This window comes from Cucurbita moschata, unplaced genomic scaffold (assembly GCF_002738365.1).
Source record: "Cucurbita moschata cultivar Rifu unplaced genomic scaffold, Cmos_1.0 Cmo_Scf00014, whole genome shotgun sequence".
In the NCBI taxonomy this organism is placed as follows: domain Eukaryota; kingdom Viridiplantae; phylum Streptophyta; class Magnoliopsida; order Cucurbitales; family Cucurbitaceae; genus Cucurbita; species Cucurbita moschata.
This window is the reverse complement of record NW_019268530.1, coordinates 4,157,573-4,178,978: the sequence shown is the minus strand read 5'-3', so window position 1 is coordinate 4,178,978 and position 21,406 is coordinate 4,157,573. Positions and strand designations below refer to the sequence as shown.

General features: G+C 35.3%; 3 protein-coding genes across 3 annotated transcripts; 1 reads left to right on the top strand and 2 right to left on the bottom strand.

The window, feature by feature from the left end:
* Window positions 1–4,286: 4,286 nt before the first annotated feature.
* On the bottom strand, window positions 4,287–4,925 carry LOC111452581 (17.8 kDa class I heat shock protein-like). Its single transcript, XM_023093373.1, has 2 exons — window positions 4,788–4,925; window positions 4,287–4,715 (listed from the first exon to the last, which is right to left on the bottom strand). Exons 1-2 carry the CDS (start codon window positions 4,888–4,890, stop codon window positions 4,348–4,350), a joined length of 471 nt encoding a protein of 156 aa, XP_022949141.1. The 5' UTR covers window positions 4,891–4,925; the 3' UTR covers window positions 4,287–4,347.
* A 1,183-nt stretch (window positions 4,926–6,108) lies between these two features.
* Window positions 6,109–11,175, bottom strand: LOC111452580 (bifunctional D-cysteine desulfhydrase/1-aminocyclopropane-1-carboxylate deaminase, mitochondrial-like). The gene is made up of 10 exons (XM_023093371.1): window positions 10,812–11,175; window positions 10,652–10,717; window positions 9,254–9,448; window positions 9,039–9,149; window positions 8,761–8,852; window positions 7,796–7,888; window positions 7,657–7,714; window positions 7,472–7,585; window positions 7,192–7,289; window positions 6,109–6,507 (listed from the first exon to the last, which is right to left on the bottom strand). The coding sequence occupies exons 1-10, from the start codon at window positions 11,154–11,156 to the stop codon at window positions 6,303–6,305; spliced, it is 1,377 nt and encodes a 458-aa protein (XP_022949139.1). The 5' UTR covers window positions 11,157–11,175; the 3' UTR covers window positions 6,109–6,302.
* Window positions 11,176–16,504: 5,329 nt separating this feature from the next.
* On the top strand, window positions 16,505–20,408 carry LOC111452579 (homeobox-leucine zipper protein HDG11-like). The gene is made up of 10 exons (XM_023093370.1): window positions 16,505–17,244; window positions 17,325–17,442; window positions 17,533–17,718; window positions 17,818–18,255; window positions 18,333–18,437; window positions 18,524–18,733; window positions 18,808–18,988; window positions 19,055–19,323; window positions 19,399–19,488; window positions 19,576–20,408. Exons 1-10 carry the CDS (start codon window positions 17,129–17,131, stop codon window positions 19,954–19,956), a joined length of 2,094 nt encoding a protein of 697 aa, XP_022949138.1. The 5' UTR covers window positions 16,505–17,128; the 3' UTR covers window positions 19,957–20,408.
* Window positions 20,409–21,406: the final 998 nt, after the last annotated feature.

Here is a 21,406-nt window from a genome sequence, read left to right as displayed (position 1 = left end):
TAAAACAATATGTTAATTGTATAAAGTAACGTAAAAGTTCATGAAGTTTCTAAAATTATTTAAAAAATAATTGCGGGATAATTTTAAAGTTCGAGTTCATACGGTTTAGACTTTCAAATAAAGTCGAGATGAGATGAGGGTTAAATAGGTAATTTTGGTTGTCTTGTCGTTTGACTTCATTGTCACTTTGTAGTGCGATTAGAGTTTGGATGAGAGTGATTAGAGTTTGGCACCCGAGAAAAAATGGGTATATGAATGAGAGAGATCTTGAGGATATGATGACTAAGAAACACTTAAAAGAATTGAAAGTTATTACTTATACCAACGAGGCGCACTGTGATGTCCCACATTGGTTGGGGAGAACAAATCACCCTAGCAGACGCGTTTTAAAGCTTTGAGGGAAAACCCAAAAGGGTAAGCCTAAAGAGGATAATATCTGCTAGCGGTGGATCTGGGTCGTTACAAATGGTATCAGAGCTAGACATCGGACAATGTGCCAGCCTTCTCGCTGTTCTCCGAAGGGGGGTAAACACGAGGTGGTGTGTCAGTAAGGACGATGGGCCCCCAAGGGGGGTCGATTTAGGGGCGGTCCTACATCGATTGAAGGAAGGAAAGAGTCCTAACGAGGACACTGGGCCCCGAAGGGGGGTGGATTGTGATGTCCCACATTGGTTGGGGAGGAGAACAAACCACCCTTTATAAGGGTGTGGAAACCTTTCCCTAGCAGACACGTTTTAAAGCCTTGAGGGGAAGCCCGAAAGGGAAAGCCCAAAGAGGTTGCTAGCGGTGGATCTGGGTCGTTACACACACCTTACTTTTCGATGGCTCAATGATAGAAACTCTATGGTTAAGCGTAATTTGCTTGGAGTAATTCTATGTTGGGTGACTTCTTGGAAAAATTTCTAAGATGTATATGAATGAAAATAAAACATGCTAAAATGACTCGTGTTGACCTGTGAGTGATCAGTTTTCACTCTTAAGAAGCGAAGAGTAGATAACGTGACCATGTTGTAAGATATGTCGGGGCCATTAAGTGATACCATGTCGCAGGATATGTCGGGGCCATTAAGTGATACGGATCGTAAATATAAAACATTACACGTTGATTGTAATTAGATTATTTTAATCGGGTCATTTATCAAAAAAAAAAAAAAAAATCAAATTGCATGGAAAATTGGGATAATCAATTATCTAGTCTTTTTCACATTGTTACAATTGGTACGTAATTTTTACTAATATTCAAACCAAATGACTTTTCTTGTTTGAATTTTTAATATATATTCTATTGACTTCGAAATGGATAGAGGGTTAGTACGTCAATCGAAGCTAATTACTTTTTCACCAAGTTTCGAGAGTCTGATTTGACTTAACTGAGTAGTAAAGATGTTTACGAGATAGGGACGGGAAAGATTTGGCTTAAGTGAGTAGTAGAGATGTCCATGGGACGAGAACAGAAAAATCTGTCTCGTCTCGTCCCGTCCCCGTCTCTTATTTTAATTCTCATCATCGCAAAATTTCTCATTTATTTTTGTGGGATTAGTAGTCTATTCAGCTCGTCGTCAGCTTCACAATTTTAAAACATGTTTACTAGAGAGAGGTTTCCACGCCCTTACAAGAAATGTTTAGTTCCTCACTTCTGACACTAACATAATCTAATAAATTCAAATAATATTTCGTAAGCAAAAATATAATATTAAACTCAAACTTTAATATTACAACAATAATATTTCTGTTCACGAAAAAATATCTCTCCTCTCCACTTTCTCTCTCATTCTCCGTTTAAGCAAAATTTCTACCTTGTTCGAGATGAACTCTACCGTTTAAATAAATATCTTTAATGAGTACATAAAAGGACGGTTGAATTTCAATTCTAAAACAAGTTTTTTCTTAATAAATAATTTTATATTTTTTTTACAAATCAAGTACAAGTTTTCTTATTTTTATTTTTTTAATGACAACAACGACAAAAAAAAAACATTAATTAGATAGAAAAATTACGAAAAAGTGTAATAAATAAAATCCAAAACTTTACATTAATTGGTGTATAATATTAGGGTTAGAAGGGAGAATTAGAATATTCCATAAATAATTTGAGTAAAAAAATAAAAATAAAAATAAATTAGATCAAAGTTTTGGGAGATGTGGTTCAGAGACAAATCAAGGCAAAAGCGGGTGAGCATGTGACACTTGCGTAAATGAGAGGTACATGAATGAACCGAGACCACATCTAAACTGAGATGGATCTTGAGGATATTATGCCTTAAAAAGATTTAAAAGAAATGAAAGTTACTACCTGTACCAATAATGTGTACCTTCCTTTTCATGGTTCAATCATAAGAACTTTAGGGTTAAGCATGTTTTGCTTAGACCAATTTTATGTTGATGTGACCTTCTAGAAATTTTCTTAGGATGCGTGTGAGTAAAGACAAAACATGTTAGAAAGACTCAGTTTGGTCTGTAAGGATAGTCTTCACTCTTAGAAATGATGAGTAAGTTACGTGACCATGTCGTAGGAGATGCATGAAAATGGTGGAGCCGATCAAGTCCCGAATCCGGATTCCAAATCCTGAGTATGGTTTGTTACACGTCTTCTGATCCTTCAAACCAAATGACTCCTAAATGATAAAGTGGAAGGTTTCACCCGAAAAAACCAAGCTCATTCTCATCCTCTAATCCCTCCAACCGAAACAACGTCTCTTAAATGATAACATGGAAGGTTCCACCTCGACAAAACCGCTCGACTTTTTCGAAACCAAAATACAAAGAAAGGTAAAAGAGATAGGTGGTTTGATGCTTTCTCTCTCTTTTTTCTTTCTTTATTCTTTTCTTCATACTTAGCTTTCCATCTTACCCCACTCTCAAATAATCTATTAGACAGGGTTGGAAACATCGTTTTGACCAACCTAAAATTTCAGGTTGGTTGGATTCGTGACCCGAGCAGCTCGACACAACTCAACCCGACCCAACCCAACCCTCCATCTATTTTCGAGTTGGGTTAGGTTGTCAGTTTATTCTTTTTATCTTTATTATGTAAAACATCATACATATTTACCGACCCAACCCTATTCTCAGACTAGTTGGGTTGGTGGAATTGACCCAGACCAAAAAATGAATCTACAAACCGAAGCAAAAAAAATCAAACTCAACCTAACTGTTATGGTTTGGATTGGATAGTCAAAATGGGTCGAGTTATTGAATCATATGATTAGTGGCATTATTATATACGTATATATAGGAAACTTATTTTATGTGCACATGGGTATGTTTGGTTAGGTGGCTACACATATATGGCAAAATTATGGCACAAAATTATGGCACCATGGCTTCTCTGAATGTCAAGAAAGAAATGATTTGAGTCACATAATACACATCATAAAAATCATTATATATTATACTAAATATTTGGATTGGATATGTTAATTTCCTTCCATTTATTTTTTTATTATATACAAATTATGCTATATATTTTCACATGCCTCCCTAATTTTTTTTTTCTCTTAATTAAATTTTGACTAAATTAATAAAAATAATTTTTAAATTTCTATTTTCATTTTATTTCAAAAATATCTTTAAACTTTTTAAAAAAAATTCAAAAATATATTTACAGTCGGATACTTTATTTCAAAAATACTCTTAAAGTTAGTGATAAGAATATATTTTTATTTTTTTAAAATCCGAGGATATTGTTGAAGTTTTTAAAATTTTGAATTACTCTCCTTATTTTAAAAAAATATTAAATTAATAAAACTATTTTACACTTTCCAATTTTTCTTAAAAATACTTATGAAAGTTACAATAATATTCATCAATTTTAACATATTTTAATATTTTTTTACCATTAATTTTTTTTTATGCAAATCGTTAATATCTTTTTAAAAAATGCCATTAAATATTAAAAGATGTTTTTAAAAAAATCCTTCAACTTTCAAATTTTACATTAATACTCTTAAACTAAATATATATATATATATATATATATATATATATATATATATATATATATATATTCTTGTATAAAGTTCATATCTCGTTTAACAAAATACACATAAATTTTTAAAAGAAATTTTGATACCATTATACTCTAAAAAAAAAAATCTTAAAAGTTTTTATTGTTAATATTTTAAAATTTAAAAGATATTTTTTTTTATAATTAAGGAGAAATGTTATTTTTAAAAGTAAACATTTTTTAAGAACGTAAAAATAGAGAAGTTAAAAAAATATTAATCAAACTTTTTTTTCAAAAAAGTTTAATAATATGATTGAAAAGTTTAGGTTAATTAAAGTAGTAAGTTAAAAGAATTAATTTATTAATTTAGCCTTAAAAAGTAATAACAGGAATTACAGAAATCAATGCGGATTAGGGTTTTCTATCAAGTAGTAAGCTCCCGAGGCCAGAATGAGTCCCGCAACCGCCATAGCCACAGCCGATTCCTTGCTAAATTTCAACCTTGCTAATGAAGACTTTACTCCGGATATGAAGTTTCTAGGGCAAGCATTATCAATGGAGGCTGGTGAGGCTTTCTTCTTCGGCATCGTAATCGAAAGAACAGAGTCGCCGAATTTGGCACGGATTTGATCTGGAGGTGTATCCTTTGGGAGTTTGATTTCACTGTTGAAACGGATCTTCTTCCAGTCTCCGGCTGCTAGGCGCTCGCCGGTAAGTGTAAGGACGGAGTTGTTCTTGATCCGAACCCTCAATTCTTCCTTCTTGAATTCTGTTTATGAAATTCGAATCGCTATGAATGTGTTTATGAGAAAGCGAAGGAAAGCGTGAGTTGATAATGTACCTGCGAGATGAACCTGAAGAACATCGGAGTCTTCGAGCCTTTTCCATTCGCAGAAAGGTTTGAATTCTTCGTTGGGCAAATCTGATGGTGCCTGTTCCGCCATTGTTGAATGGAGATAATTGTGGGAGGGTGAGGGTTTTATACGAGGAAATTTTGAATCGCAGAGATTTCTTATGGTTTTGTTGTTGTTGTTCTTGAGAAGGAATATGCGTTTTGTAAATGCATATCAGAAGTAATGTGGTTTCTTATTGAAATGGATAATCCTGACTTGATCAAGAAGAAGAAGAAGATGTAAGAATGCCAATGGCTATGCCTTTTGTTTTCCAATCACAAGCATCTTCTCTAACATCTTCTCTGGATTCCTTAATGGAAACATAAACTCGAATTCTTAAATATTGAACAAAGAATTGTGAGAAGGTGTAGTCAAAAGTGACTTAAGTGTCGAATAAATGGTGTATTTTGTTTGAGGGCTCTAGAGAAAGGAGTCGAGCCTCGATTAAGGGGAGGCTATTCGAGAGCTCCATAAGCCTCAGGGAAGACTTATAGTGTGCTTTGTTCGAGAGGAGGATTGTTGAGGATTATTGGAGAAGATCATGGGTTTACAAGTGAGGAATCCTATCTCTATGGGTACGAGGGCTTTTGGGGAAGCCCAATGCAAAGCAATGAGAGCTTATGCTCAAAGCGGACAATATCATACCATTGTGAAGATATTATCCGCTTTGGTCCATTATATGTATTCATCATCCTTAAAACGCTTCTGCTAGGGAGAGATTTCCACACTAAGGAATGTTTCATTCCTCTCTCCAGCTGATGTGAGATCTCACAATTCACCCTTTGAGGAGGTCTGGCGTCCACTCTAATATCATTTGAAACAGCTCAAACCACAGGTAGCAGATATTGTCCGCTTTTACCTATTACAACACCCTAGTAAGAAATGTTCATTCATCTCTCCAACCGATGTGAGATCTCCCAATTCACCCTTTGGGGAGCCCTCTCTAATATCATTTGAAACAGCTCAAACCACAGGTAGCAGATATTGTCCGCTTTTACCTATTACGTATCAACACCCTAGTAAGAAATGTTCATTCATCTCTCCAACCGATGTGAGATCTCACAATTCACCCTTTGGGGAGTCCTGGGGTCTCACTCTGATACGATTTGTAACAGCCCAAACCACCGGTAGTAGATATTATCCGCTTTGGCCTATTATGTATCGCCATCACCCTCACGATTTTTTAAAACGTGTATGCTATTGAAATTAACAAAACTTACACTCTAGTAAAGAATGTTTTGTTCTCCTCTCCAATCGATGACCGATGTAGGATCTTAAGATTCATTGTCCAATAAAAGTTATTGAAATTAACAAAACTTACAACTCGAACAATTGAATTGAGTCTGAAAAATGTCTTTGGGTCGTGAACATCCCCAATGGGCAACATTATTTGCACAATCCATTGTCTTTAGTTGTCAAGGAAAGAGTACAGAGTACAGTGGGTTGGTGGCTTATCTGTTGATTCAGAACATTTTTCCAACTCCATCAATTCGAGGCACGGACTCATTAACGTCCATACGATGCCATTTCCCCAACCTTGAACCCATTTGATCAGCTTTGTCATACAGTCCCAACAGTCCTCCTGTATGAATGAACAGGATCTTTCTTCCTTCCCACTTCTTTGGATTCTCACTCATGTCTTTCATCATTCCATACGCTGCTTTTCCGCTGAAAATAACACGTAATGAATTGTGAGATCCCACGTCGGTTGGAGAGGAGAACGAAACATTCATTATAGAGGTGTAGAAACCTCTCCCTAACATATGTGTTTTAAAAACCATGAGACTGATGATGATACGTGAAAGCCCAAAGATGACAATATCTGCTAACAGTGGGCTTAGGCTGTTACAAACGGTATCAGAGCCAGACACCGAGCGGTGTGCCAGCGAGGATGCTAGGCTCCCAACGAGGGATTGTGAGATCCCATATTGGTTGAAGAGGAGAACGAAACATTCATTATAAAGGTGTGGAAACCTCTCCCTAATAGACGTGTTTTAAAAACCATGAGATTGACAATGATACAGAGAGGATAATATCTGCTAGTAGTGGGTTTGAGCCGTTACAAATTGTATCAGAGCCACACTATCTGACGCGTTTTGTGAGATCTCACATCGGCTAGAGAAGGGAACAAAACATTCATTACAAGGGTGTGGAAACTTCTTCCTAACTGATGCGTTTTTAAAACCGTGAGGTTGAAGACAATACGTAACGGACTAAAGCGGATAATATCTACTAGTAGTGGACTTAAGCGGTTACATATATATATAGAGAGAGAGAGAGAGCCAAACCCAAACCCAAAGCCATTACATTTTTCTCTGTGTGAGCTCAACTAGTGTAATAATAACAACGTACCTGTATACTGGATCAAGAACAACGCCTGTGGATTCGGCAACTTCTCTTACGAAATTAAGCTCCTCGGGCGTGTTCATTGCATACCCAAGACCCTTTGCCTAAATAAAGAATGACAAGAAATAAAGAACGGTTCATCTCAAATTTCTTTTGTGGAGATGAAAGTTTGAACGGGAAGAAGATTTGGTTCTATAGAACAGATATCAAACTGGTTTCACTTCAATGTGATTGTACAAATAATGCTGCTGCCAAACATAAGCAACCATTAATAACTCCAACTTACATTTTGGAATTCAACTATATCACGCGAGTCAACACCGGCATGAAGCCCATCGAGTAAACCTTGAACAAAGTCGTAGAAGTAATCGGGATCGTCGCAAACAGAGTACGCACGAATCTGCAGATTCAACGAAATTAAAAGACAGGAACTGAGATGTATGTAAAGACCAAGAACTATACAGATCATACTTTTGCCTTCAATGTACTCAACCATGATCCCAAGGAGAGACCAGCGACCGTGCCCCCACTGAAAACAACCAGAAGTAGAACATGAAACCAAACAAGAAGACATCAAGTGTTCTTATGAACCAGATAAGAAAAACAGAACCTGCCACAAGCTACTACAATATCATCAAATTTGATCTTATCATTTACAGTATCCAGTTGCTGTTCAATCTCCCTAACTGCTTCAATATAACCCCTGAAAACATAACCAAAATACATTTGTTACTCATTAATATTGTGATAATGGAGAGATTGGGAGAGACGGAAAGGATGCATTGATGATAATCATGCAATTATCAGTATTCAAATAATAATTATGCTACACATTACCGTTTGCTACTTTGATAAATAAGAAATTAGAAGAAATCAAACTAGAAGGGCATAATGTAGCAGCCCAAGCCCACCGCGAGTAGATATTGTCTCCTTTGGACTTTTGGGTTTTTCCTCGAAGTTTTAAAACGCATCTGTTAGGGAGAGGTTTCCACACCCTCATAAGGAATGTTTTGTTCCCCTCTTCAACCAAGTGGGATCTCACAATCCACCCCCTTGGAGATCCAGCATACTAGATGGCATACCACCCAGTGCTTGGCTCTGATACCATTTGTAACAATCCAAGCCCACTAGCAGATATTGTCTTGTTTGGACTTTCCCTTCTAGGTTTCTCCTCAAGATTTTAAAACGCAGCTATTAGAGAGAAGTTTCCACACCCTTGTAAGGAATGTTTCGTTCCCTCTATAACCGATGTGAGATCTCACAATCCACCCCTTTGGAAGACCAACGTCCTTGCTGGCACACCACCCGATGTTTGACTTTGATAGTATTTGTAACAGCTCAAGCCCACCGCTAGCAAATATTTTCTGCTTCGGTCCGTTATGTATCGTCATTAGCCACACAGTCTTAACAATCTAGAGGGGAAGCCTAGGAGGGAAAGCCCAAAAAGGATAATATCTGCTAGCGGTGAGCTTGGCTGCTACACATAAATCTTGAGAGGAAAATCAAACACGCTGCTAGGAAATGATCCTAAAGTGAAGTAGAAGTTTGGAAGGAAAAAGGAAGAAAGATTCTCACCAAGTTCCAAGAGAGTTTGATCCTCCAACAGGAATAACATATGGCTTTCTTCCTTCAGCGATTAACTTTGACTTTAGATAATCTGTGAGGGCCTGAAATTAAAACCAAGAACAAAAATAACTATCAGCAGATATCGAAACGAACACAATATAAATATATTGAAATCAGTTAGCTCCATGCTTCTTAAGAAATCTGTCAGGCTTGTAGAATTAATAGGAGAATAAATTTCTTCGAAAACCCAAAAGACGAAGATGGTAAAAGAGAAGAAATCGACAAACCACGCTTCCAATCTTTGCATACTCTTCTTTTGAGATAAGTTCGACATGAGCTCCAACTAACCGCTCAACAAGGAGATTTCCAGTCAATCCAGGGTCTTGGTTCACAAGGACCTGAATCATAGACATAACATAGGACATCAAACCATAACAATTCAGAAAAGCTGGTATCCTTGTAACTAAAATAGTTCAAAACAGATAGGAAAAATAAAGATGACCTTCGAAGTGCGTAGAATAAGATAAGTGTCGAGATTGAAATACTTTGCAGCCACAGCAGTCGCACGACAGTGATTGCTTTGGATGCCTCCTATAGTTATAATACAATCAGCACCCTGTTGCAAAGCATCTGCTATCAAGAATTCCAATTTTCTGACTTTATTGCCACTCAATTGCATTCCTGAAAGATCATCACGCTGTATTCATAGTATTCATCAGTGTAAACAGTAATAGAGAAAAACCAAAAAGAAAAGCAAAATTAAACGAGAATGTCTAAACTAGGAATATTTAGAAAAATGGATCAAATTATGCTTCCAACAAAACATGAACCACAAATCTGAACAATCTTCAGATTTAGAGAATTTGTATACTGTCTGGCACCATTCTAAACAGGATGTCAAAGTTCATACAGATCATCGTACGTTCAATTAAAAGTAACTTTAATTCTAAAATGTGAAAACCATGTAAAAGAACTGTAACAGCTCAAGCCCACCGCTAGTAGATATTGTCCTCTTTGAAGTTTCCCTTTCGGGCTTCCCCTAAAGGTTCTAAAGCGCATCCGCTAGGGAGAGGTTTCCACACTCTTATAAAGAGTGTTTTGTTCCCCTCTCCAACTGATGTGGGATCTCACAATCCACCTCTCTTCAATGCTCGCTGGCACTCGTTCCTCTCTAGTCGATGTGGGATCTCACAATCTGGACACTGGGCGAGGTGCCAGCAAGGATGTTGGGTCTCAAAGGGGATGGATCGTGAGATTCTACATCAATTGGAGAGGGGAACAAAGCACTCTTTATAAGGGTGTGGAGACCTATCCCTAGCATATGTGTTTTAAAACCTTGAGCGAAAGCCCGAAATGGAAAGCCTAAAGAGGATAGTTTCCGCAGCGGTGGGCTTGAGTTGTTACAAGAACCAAGCCCCAACTAAGCCCCAACTGGAGCTTGCCTAAGGTTCTCACAGTTGCAGATGGGGCGGCCAATTTATTCTTGCCTCAAGTTAATTACAAAAAGTACTTGAAAAATTCTATTGATAGGAAGGGAATCAAAGTATAATTATGAAGCCCTTGAGCAAAAGAGGCCAATCAAACTTGTATGTTACTGTAGCTATATATAGAAATATGAAAGTTTCATCAAAGCAAAGATCTCGTAGTGTGAGAAAAAGTTATGTAATCCTTCCATTATTTGATCCATTATTTATCCTATGGCCCTACATTTCCATAAATTCTGCTCATACGCCTGAAAATAGATTGTACGATCGAAAATAGCAACAACAAAATTCATTGTTCTGTCCAGTTTTTGACAAATTTAAACACTCAAGAACATGGTTGACATCCATTTCCACATTAGCCAGAAAACAATCAAACGAATTTCCGTAAGAGAAAAAGTTCAATCAGAACGAATTACCTTGAGCCAGACCTCGGTGTTCGCGGGCAGATTGGGAAGGTTCCACTTGTGAATGGGAGTTGGAAGCTGATTCCAAAACAGTAATCCGTTCTTAATGAAGCAATTATCGCAAGAGATTCAGAAGACACGACGGAAACGAAATTGGGAATTGGGAACTTACATGACCAAGAGAAGAGAAGTGAGTTGGGATTGGATTAAGGTGTGAGGCCCATGACGGCGGGACGTAAGGTTTGACGGAAAAGAAGTTGAGGCTGTCTAGGACCTTGTCGTTTTTCTTGCTTTCAGGATTGACCTCCATCGCCTGAGACTGTGAGATACTGCAACCAATTGAATGTAAACCCGAATTGGGCGGCGGAGAGGAGGAGGAGGAGAAGCGCCGGTTGCGGCTGCGTAACCTTCCAGAATGAATTACAGAAGCTGAAAAGAATGTGGATGATGACGATGACGCCGCCTTGAAGGAGGGTGCAGTGAGTAGATATACCTGAAACTTGCCACTGCTCAACATTCCGCACCAAATGGCTGGAAATGGCATCAAAATCGTTATTTAAAAAAATAAAAAAATAAAATAAAATAAAATAATCATTTTTTTTAAGCCTAAATTATTGCAAATATGATTTAAAATTACTCTTCCACTCTCAAAAATTTTAATCACTATTTTAAATTTATAGTTATTTTTAAAATATATATTTTTTCTTTTTTCCTACGGAATTATATATATATATATATATATTTGTTTTAATTTCATCATTGTTTTATTCTCTCACAGCCTTTTTGAAATAATTTATTATTATATTAGATAATTTTTAAAAATATATATATTAAAATTAAATCGTATTAAAAATAAAATTTTAAATAAATTATCTAAATAATCGAAACCAACTTAACCCAAAATATTTATGATTGGGTTGGATTTATTATTTAACGAATGTTATTTAGATTAAAAACAAAATTATTATCCAAATAATTAGGTTATTTTAAAAAATATATTTCGACTCAATCCAATCCAACCCATGAACACTCTCCTGATTTTATATCATTCAAAACCAAACAATTATAGAATAATGTTAAAAAAAAAAAAATTGAAAGCAGCACCCGAAAAAATAAATAAAAATATTTTTAAACTTTGAACTTTATCTTAAAAAATACCCATAAATTTTCAAAAGTTTCAATAATACCCTTGAACTTTTAAAATATCTAAAAACTATCCTTAAGCTTTTAAAACTTTTCAAATACTCTTATTTAAAAATATCCTTAAATTTTTAAAATATTTTAAAAAATACCCGATTTTCAAAAGCGTCTCTGAACTACTTTGATTTTCAAAAGATTCATTAACCTCCGAAACTTTTTAATTTTTAAAAAAATTCAAAAATACATTTATATTTACATTTAGCACTTTCATTTCCAAAGTAACATTAAAACGTTTTTTAGATAATTTATGAGGTATTGGTACATAGTTTTCATCCCTGACCTTAAGAATTTTTTTGATTTTTTTTTTATAAAAATAGAGCGTATTAATACTAATTTTAAGACAACTATTTTTTAATTTTTTTTAAAGTAATTAGAAGAATATTAATAAAAAAAAATTTAAAAACTATTAAAAATTCAATTTAATATTAACCTATTAATTATTATCATAGGCATGAGGCAATGGGCTTTATAAAAAGCCCATTAATTTTCTTTTAATTTAAATTATATTCCTCCCTTAATTAACTTATTATTTTGTTTAACTAATGTCTTGTTTATCACTCAATATTCTACTTTAGTTCCTTTCTTTTTTTTTTTTTTTTTAAATAAAAAGTATCATTTTTCCTTTATTAAATAAGCTTCATAATTATCCATTAATTATACTTCAACCGTCAATCTTCTAATTATATTTTAATTATTAAATTAAAATTCTTATTTATCTCAATTTCTTATCTTAATTCCAATTAATTCAACTAATACAACATTTCATATTTATTTAATTATTTATGTAATATAAATATTTTTTTTTATTTTTATATTAATATTCATTAATATGATGTAATGATGAGTCTATGCCATTCCACATCCAATAAACAACAATTTAATCTTCATTAAAGCTTTTCTACGCCGCATTAAACTATTTAAAATGACTCGATAACCCGATCAATCTGGTTTACTCAACTAAAACTACAAAGGTTGGGTTGGGTTGGGTTGGGTTGGATTGGATTTTTTTCCGGTTTGGTTTGGGTTGAATTTTTTTAAATCAGAAAATTTGGTCGGGTTACTCGAAAATAAGATTACAACCCGACCCTACTTTTAACAATATTAAGAATGTTTGTAATGTGTAAATATTTTGTATTTGGATTTTATGAGATTTTAGTTATTGATATAATATGCATTGGATTTCATCGAAGCTATTTCATAAAAACTTGTTGTGGTGAGGAAGGGGGAATAAGTACACTTGGAGAGTGCGGTATAATGGAGAATTGTATGTTGTGTTCGGGAAGGATGAACCGCTCTAAAAAATTGTTGTTAATTGTTTAAAATGAGACGCAAAAATGTTATGATAAAGACATTTTTCAGTAATATCATCGTGATTTTCGAATTCATGCTTGGTAGCAATACCTAACCAAATACAACGAGTAGTGGGATCCTAAGCTAAGCCTCTACGTGAGAGTTGGTTTAACTACCCTAACTATAGCGGAATATTTCTAAGACCTTCTATATCATTCTAGGGTTGTTCGGGAATCCTTTTGCAACTTCCTGGACGTTCATACATATTTTTTTCTTTAGTTTTTCAATTACAATATAGTTTTTAATAATAAATAAAGGTTATAACTCATCAGGTGTAATGTTCGCGAAGGGTCGACCAACTCGGCTCTAAACCCTAAACCCTAAACTCAACCTTTGGTTGGGTTAACTTGTTGAGTTGATCTTTATTTATATATATATATATATATATATATATTTTACAAAATTATATTTATAATTTTATCTCGGTTACATGTTGTATCAATAACTAAAATTTCATAAAATTCAAATATTAAATATCAGTTACAAACTTCAAATATTTTAAACTTTCATAGTAGTCCGAGAAGTAGGATAGAGTCGTAACTTTATTTGTGGGTTAATTGGGTTGACCCGACAAAAAAAAATCAATTTCAAGACTCAAACCAACTCTAAATTTCGATATTCCGTATTTTTTTAATTATTTTATAACATTTTTTTTTTAACAATAATATATAACAATTTAGTCATTATACTTTAATGTATAATAATTTAGTCGGTGTATTTTAAATTTTTTAAATAATTTAGTGTTTACTATGTTAATATTTAATAAAATTTTTAATTGAAATATTAATTAGAAACAAAACAATAAAAATTCATAGAGATTAAATTATTACTCATTTTTAATTTAAAAACTAAAATTACGAAGAAAGTTCTAGAACTAAATAGTTATAAATTGAAAAAATAAATAAATAAATAATTTTTTAAATATTTGAAACTATCAACATTATTTATTAAAACATACCTTAATTGATATATAATAAGTCAAAATTAAAATTAGAATCTAAATAAATAAAATTGGTCTTAAATATAAATTAATAGCTGGCCATTACACTTTACCTTTTCCCCATTAAATTTATGGTCCAAATATAATTTTTGAGTTATTTTGCAAATATCTAATAATTTAATTTTTCTAATAAATTTTAATAATTATATATATATATATATATAGCAGAGACGGGAATATTGAATATAATACTCGTTCTCGATGACCTCTCATCGCGTTTATATGAATATAATAGATTAGTTCTGTAAATATATCAGAACGGTAAATATAACCCCTGTCCTCAGTCCCCTCTAATCTTACTTAGTTAACGGGGAGAAATTTTTTCTAACTCCTTCCTCAAATTCTCGTCTCATTTAGGATGAATATCACGAAAACTAAATCTTGCGAAATTACCAGACAATCTCTAGTTCAAGAATTACACAGGGAAGTATAGGTAGAGGAGAAAGGGGACCGCATCGTGCACTCTCATTAATGTGAGACTAGTGCGGGCAACTATCACTTAAATGCTAACTAGTTGAATAGCTTAAATGACTTTTAACCTTCCTAATTAAATTTTAATTTGTTTTTAAGCTTTACTTTTTAAGGTATAAATGTCTAATTATTTTTCTTTTAATTAAATAAATGATTTTACATAATTTTAATTTCACTGTAAAATACGTCTTTTTTTTTTTTAAATATTTTTATTAACTTTGACATAGATAAATTATTTTAAAATATATATATTTTTAAACTGGAGGGGTTTTTAGTCTTTTTATGCGGCTGATTTAAAAAAAAAAAAATTGTTTTTTGAAATTTCATTAATAATTCTTTTTTTTTAATTATAAAAAATAAGGAAAAACATAAGCAGAACGATGCAATCCAGATAGAATTAAATGAATAATAATAATAATAATAATAATAATAATAATAAAAGTCTTAACCTCTATTACTGGTCTCTTAATTAACCTATAAGTTAGTGAAATGACCAAAATATTCCAATTTCATAATAAAAATTCCATTTGTACTAAATAAAATATTTCATTTATTTGTAACTTTTTTTTTTCCTCTAAAAAATACAACAAAATCTATTTCCAACGTCACTGACAAACATTTCAGCTATTTATGAAACATTTTTCAATAATATATATATATATATATTATATGTTGAATTATTATTCCATAATTTCTGTATATATCTTCGATTGATACTCCATTATTTATGAAAATAAAATAATGCATTTACTCATTTATATGCAATTTATTTTCCACCGGCAAGAAAAAGGAAAAAAAAAAACCCAAAATTTGAAGAAATAGTATACTTTAAGGAATGTTGGTGTAAAATTATAACCCTACAATAATCGTACGAAAAAAAACATAATTTAATTTTTTTAAAAAAAATTAAACAAAGTTAAAGATTTTCTTCTGACGGCGTTTAGACATGTAAATTATGTTAACTGGTAGTCTAAATGATGTGAGCTATAAGGTTGCACTGAAAAACTTTGACTCCAGATAAGGTCGAGTCAAATAACTTGGACTAGTGTAAAAGCAAATTGGTTGGATTGTAGAAGATTGAACATGCACGCGCAACTCTAAGATCCCACATCGGTTGGGGGGAGAACATAGCGTTCTTTACAAGGGTGTGGATTGCAGTTTTAATGGCGAACTTGTGATTGTGTGGCACTCATTTTCCAATGACAAGTGAGCTAAGCCAATTCGTTCTCGCGTCGCCTACGGCCAAGCGACGTATGCTCGAGCCTCTGGCCTCAGTTTTAAGAGAAGGTTTTAGAAAACGAGGGTAGAGAGAGATTTTCGAAAGAGAAATTTTTGAAAGAGATGTTATATAAGCAAGAAAGAGAGAAATAACAACTACTGTATATAACTTTGGGTAAGGAAAAGTCTCTCTAATAAAAGTGTTTTAAAAACTTTTACGCGAAGCCCAAAAGGGAAAACCTAAAGATGATAATAATGTAAGTGGTAGACTTGAGTTGTTACAAAAGCAACATGTTTGATAGAACAAGGTTGGATTTTGCATAATTGTGTTCGGTTAGTGAAAATAAACCTCGTTTAAGATCCAACGAAGCTACAAATTTGAGTGGAAAATGTATATTACGAGTCTTGGGTTCCCCTCGTGTCATGACAATGCACCATTGAAAAAGTATGATTCATGTCATGTATTTGACTTTTTTTAACCCAAAAAAATTAAGAGAGAAATTTGATATTTTATAAAAATGAAAATAATTTTTTTAAAAAAATGAATATTACTCCATAAATGAAAGTATAATCAATGAGTAAAACTTGAATTGGAAGATTTATAATTGAAAATGAAAAAGAAAATATAGAAAGTCAAAGGAGGAAGAACAGAGAGAGAGAGAGGAGAGGAGCAGCGCTGTAAGGCATCGTAGAAGGAAGAACATAACCGGCTCCAACTTTCCCGACACCATCCCCACGTGTTATAGATGTTTTACGACAACCCCCATTGATCAGGAACAACTCAAGAACACCTAAAGAATAAGGAAGAACACCCACCATAGCTATGGAGTTTTTTTAATTGGGTTTTGTGTTAATTTTTGCTGCTTCATGGCCAACAACAAGAACAGGGAATTTGTGTTTGGAAAGTTCAAAAAAGTTTGGCCGAAAAATCAAAAAAAGATGGGCGGTTGACGGCGGAGGAGATAGGTAGAGAGAGGGCGGGGACATCGCCCATTTAATATCAACCGGTTTCCTTTCCCTAATGCTGCTGTACACCTGGGCCTCATTATATATCTCTTTCCTTCATTTCCCAGTTTCTAATTTCTAATTTCAGACCAACCCACCTCGTGTTTCGGGATTCGGGGGCGGCGGAAGTGGCGGAGGGGGGCGGCGGATTGGTGCCTTTTTCCCCCCTGTTCTGTTCTGTTCTGTTCTGTTCTTCCTTGGTTGTAGTGTAGTGGATAGTGAAACGGAAAACGCGCATTTACCCAATGGAGTTCGGCACTGGCGGCGGCGGTGGTTGGGACAATGATTCCTCCTCCGACCCACGACGGAGTAGAAAACGCTACCATCGTCACACCGCCAACCAGATTCAGCGGCTCGAAGCGTAAACCTCCTAACCCTTTTCGATATCTTCTGGAAAATGCGTTTATTTCTGTTCTTACTCTGAATTGCATTATTCTGTAGAATGTTCAAAGAGTGCCCTCATCCGGATGAGAAGCAGAGATTACAGCTGAGCAGAGAGCTGGGTTTAGCTCCCCGACAGATCAAATTTTGGTTCCAAAACAGGAGGACCCAGATGAAGGTTTCTGTCTTTTTCTTGTTTTTTTGTCTGTCTCTCTTCTACGCCTGCGCTTAAAATTTGTCTGTGTCGCCATTTTTAATGATTGTTTAGGCACAACATGAAAGGGCAGATAATAGCGCACTTCGAGCAGAGAACGACAAGATTCGTTGCGAGAACATAGCCATCAGAGAGGCACTCAAGAATGTCATCTGCCCCTCCTGCGGCGGCCCTCCCCTTCACGACGCTTACTTCGATGAACACAAATTAAGAATGGAAAACGCCCATTTGAAAGAAGAGGTTGTTCGTCTTTTAAAATGCCCATTTGGGTTTTAAAAAAGAATTGAATTGATATCTATTATGTAATTGAATTGATATCTATTATGTGAATTTTGGCAGCTTGATAGAGTGTCTAGCATGGCGGCTAAGTACATTGGGCGGCCAATCTCTCAGCCATCTCATTTTTCTTCATTAGAGCTATCCATGAGTAGTTTTAGTTCCCATGAAATGGGATGTTCTTCTCTTGATCTTGATTTGCTTCCTGCAAGTTCTTCAAATGTTCTTCCAATTCATCTCTCCAATATGGATAAGACCCTGATGAGTGAAGTTGCTACAAATGCCATGGGAGAGTTGCTAAGGCTTTGTCAAACTAATGAACCATTGTGGATGAAATCACGAAGCGATGGACGGGATGTTCTTGATCTCGAAACGTATGAACAGGCTTTTCCAAGAGCCAATGCGCCGTTGGAGAATCTCCATTTTCGTACCGAAGTGTCTAGAGATTCCGGGGTGGTGATCGTGAATAGTGCAACGTTGGTTGATATGTTTATGGACTCGGTATGGCTATGTTAATGTCTCTTGCTCTTTCCATTTCAATGTTTCTTTATTGATATTGAATTGAGTTGAGTGTGCAGAACAAATGGAGTGAGTTATTTCCGACGATTGTTTCGAGTGCAAGAACGATTGAAGTTATATCGTCCGGGATGTTGGGAAGTCATCATAATGGCTCGTTGCAACTGGTATATAGCTAGCTAGATGCAATCTTCACGTGTCGTGTTACGTTTTCTGTTCCCTAATTTTTGAGTCAAAAGTGTTGGAATTGCAGATGTACCTAGAATTGCAGCTACTTTCCCCATTGGTTCCGACTCGCCATTTTTACGTTCTTAGATATTGTCAACAAATCGAGCAGGGAATGTGGGCTGTAGTCGATGTTTCGTATAACGTCACCGGAGGAAGCCAAATGGTTTCTCATTCTCAATGTCGTCGCTCTCCCTCGGGCTGCTTGATCCAGGACATGCCTAATGGTTATTCCAAGGTTTTCCCATTTGAACTTCATTGTTTCGAACTTTTTCGAGTTTCTTCTCATTCTACAATGCTCACCAAAAACAGGTCACTTGGATTGAGCATGTGGAAGTGGAAGATAAAGGCTCAACTCATTGGCTTTTTAGAGATCTTATTCATAGCGGATTAGCCTTCAGTGCCGAACGGTGGCTCGCAACGCTTCAACGAACGTCCGAAAGATTTGCGTGTTCAATGGTTACTAGTAGTTCGAGTCAGGATCTCGGCGGAGGTAACTTCCCTGGTTAACTTTGAGATATTTTGTTCGTGATTTCTAACGGTTGTTTCGTTCTCTCAGTCATTCCATCATTAGAGGGAAGGAGAAGCATGATGAAACTAGCACAGCGGATGGTGAACAATTTCTGCGCTAGTATCACTACGTCTCATGGTCACCGTTGGACGACTCTATCTGGGACGGATGAGGTCGGTGTTTGTGTCTCGGTTCATAAAAGTATGGATCCTGGTCAGCGTAACGGCGTGGTTCTTAGTGCAGCTACAACCATATGGCTCCCTGTTCCTCCTCAAACCATCTTTAACTTCTTTAAGAATGACAGAACCAGATCTCAGGTAGTTGATACTCAAAATCTCAAACAGTTTACAATGACAATGACATCATTAACTGAAAGTTCATTGCTGCATCAGTGGGATGTCCTGTCGGATGGCAATCCAGTTCAAGAGGTTGCTCATATCACCAACGGATCCCATCCAGGAAACTGCATATCTGTTCTTAGAGTGAGTATTAATGTTATTTTGTTCTTGTTTCAAGCTCTACTAGAAGGTGTATTGATTTAGTATACACAATTTTTGTCGTTCGAATAGGCTCTGAATTCGACACAGAACAACATGTTGATACTCCAAGAGAGTTGCATAGACTCATCTGGATCACTTGTTGTGTACTGTCCTGTGGATCTACCAGCCATGAATCTTGCAATGAGTGGGGAAGATCCATCAAGCATTCCTTTACTACCATCAGGATTCGCGATTCTCCCGGACGGTCGACAGGATCAAGGAGAGGGCGCATCGAGCAGCTCGGACGTGCAGAGGTCAGGTGGGTCGTTGGTGACGGTAGCGTTTCAGATACTCGTAAGTAGCTTGCCATCCGGGAAGCTGAATTTGGAATCAGTGACAACGGTTAATAACCTCATTAGTACCACTGTCCACCAAATCAAAACAGCCTTAAATTGTCATAGCTCCTCCTGAGAAGTGGCATATCCAGCTGAACACTGTTATGTTTTTTTTGTGTGTGTGTGTGTGTGTGTTTTGGTTGCAACTGTTTGTGTCTTGTCTTGCGGTAACATTGATACATTGATGAATGTGGGAGTTTTGAATCTGGGGGGGTTAGCTGTGGGCTTTGAATGTGCTGAACCATTATTTACTGCTGCTGCTGCTGCGTCAAGCTGCTGCCATCCCTCCCCCCATTCCTGCCCATTTTACACCCAATATTGTTGTTGTTGTTATTAAATGGTTTTGGTTAATTTAGCCTTTGGGGCCACTGAGAGGGAGAGTCAAGAACGCACCGTACTTGTTTTTCCATGTCTGTCGGTCGGTCGGTCTGCCTGTCTGTCTGTATGGTTCTGAAGTCTGAACCAAACTTCGTATGGTTCGGGCATTGACTCTCAAACAAATACTTCACTTTTTTCTCATTCAATCAATATTTCTCCAAGATTTTGGTGTGAAATATGAATGGTTCAAGACATGTTGTCCATGGCCGCCTTTCCGTTACATATCGAAACCCTTACCTTGTATTACTCATCGCTTTCCTTTACTGCTTTCATGTTGTATGATTTCCGGACATGGTGGGCATGAAATGTCCCATAACATACCACTAGAGATGTAACTATTTGTCAAATTCTCCTTACCCGAAAAGTTATATACTACTTAACCCATTATTATTGACTTTTGCTTGTATGTTATACAACATCGTTGCTTTCAAAATCTTTCTGCCCTGCTTTCTAAAACTTTCTTCTCGAAGTCAAAGGCTCGAGCATACATTGACCGACTGTAGACGACATGATCTGAAGTTGACTTGACTCACTAGTGCTCAAAGTGGGTGCCGAACAATTGCGCACAATCGCCATTTCTCTATCATTAGAACTGCTTGGGAAACTGGCTGGGCTCTGACACATTTCAGGATGCTGAAAATAACATTAAAAACCAATAATTTATTATCCTTTGTGAGTTTCACTCAATAATTCACTTCGTCCCAAGTGTTTATATTACTCAATGCATTATTTCTGTGTGTTCTTTTAGTAATATAATGCACATATTTAAATTTATATTTTTCATAAATGTTTCAGAACCGCCGAAATAAAAAAGTTGTTAGAATCTTCGATAGGAAGTTGACATACGTGAATGTTGTTCGACGCAACCGTATTCGTCACTCTGACGTAGTTTTTGTCACCTCTAGTTAATTTTTTTTGTTCAATATTTTAATGAGTTTTTACTCCAAAAAATAGTTTCGAAATATTTATTATTTAGTTTCAATAACCCTTATGTTTTCATAAATGTTTCACAACTACCATTACAGTAGAAAAATCATTGGAATCATTATATATGACAAGCATCTTAAGAATTGTTAAGTCGTTCTTGGTCGCTGTTCATTTTTCGTCTAATATTTTAATGAATTTCTAGTTCAAAAGTAGTTTTGAAA

Coding starts and splice junctions, on each gene's coding strand:
- LOC111452581 (XM_023093373.1), bottom strand. CDS start 4,890: ATGGCGGAACAGGCACCATCAGATTTGCCCAACGAAGAATTCAAACCT. Junction 4,716..4,787: donor TCTTCAGGTTCATCTCGCAG/GTACATTATCAA, acceptor TTTCATAAACAG/AATTCAAGAAGGAAGAATTG.
- LOC111452580 (XM_023093371.1), bottom strand. CDS start 11,156: ATGTTGAGCAGTGGCAAGTTTCAGGTATATCTACTCACTGCACCCTCC. Junction 9,449..10,651: donor ACACCGAGGTCTGGCTCAAG/GTAATTCGTTCT, acceptor CTATGAATACAG/CGTGATGATCTTTCAGGAAT. Junction 7,586..7,656: donor TGAGTACATTGAAGGCAAAA/GTATGATCTGTA, acceptor TTGAATCTGCAG/ATTCGTGCGTACTCTGTTTG.
- LOC111452579 (XM_023093370.1), top strand. CDS start 17,129: ATGGAGTTCGGCACTGGCGGCGGCGGTGGTTGGGACAATGATTCCTCC. Junction 17,719..17,817: donor ACGCCCATTTGAAAGAAGAG/GTTGTTCGTCTT, acceptor GAATTTTGGCAG/CTTGATAGAGTGTCTAGCAT. Junction 19,489..19,575: donor ACTGCATATCTGTTCTTAGA/GTGAGTATTAAT, acceptor TCGTTCGAATAG/GCTCTGAATTCGACACAGAA.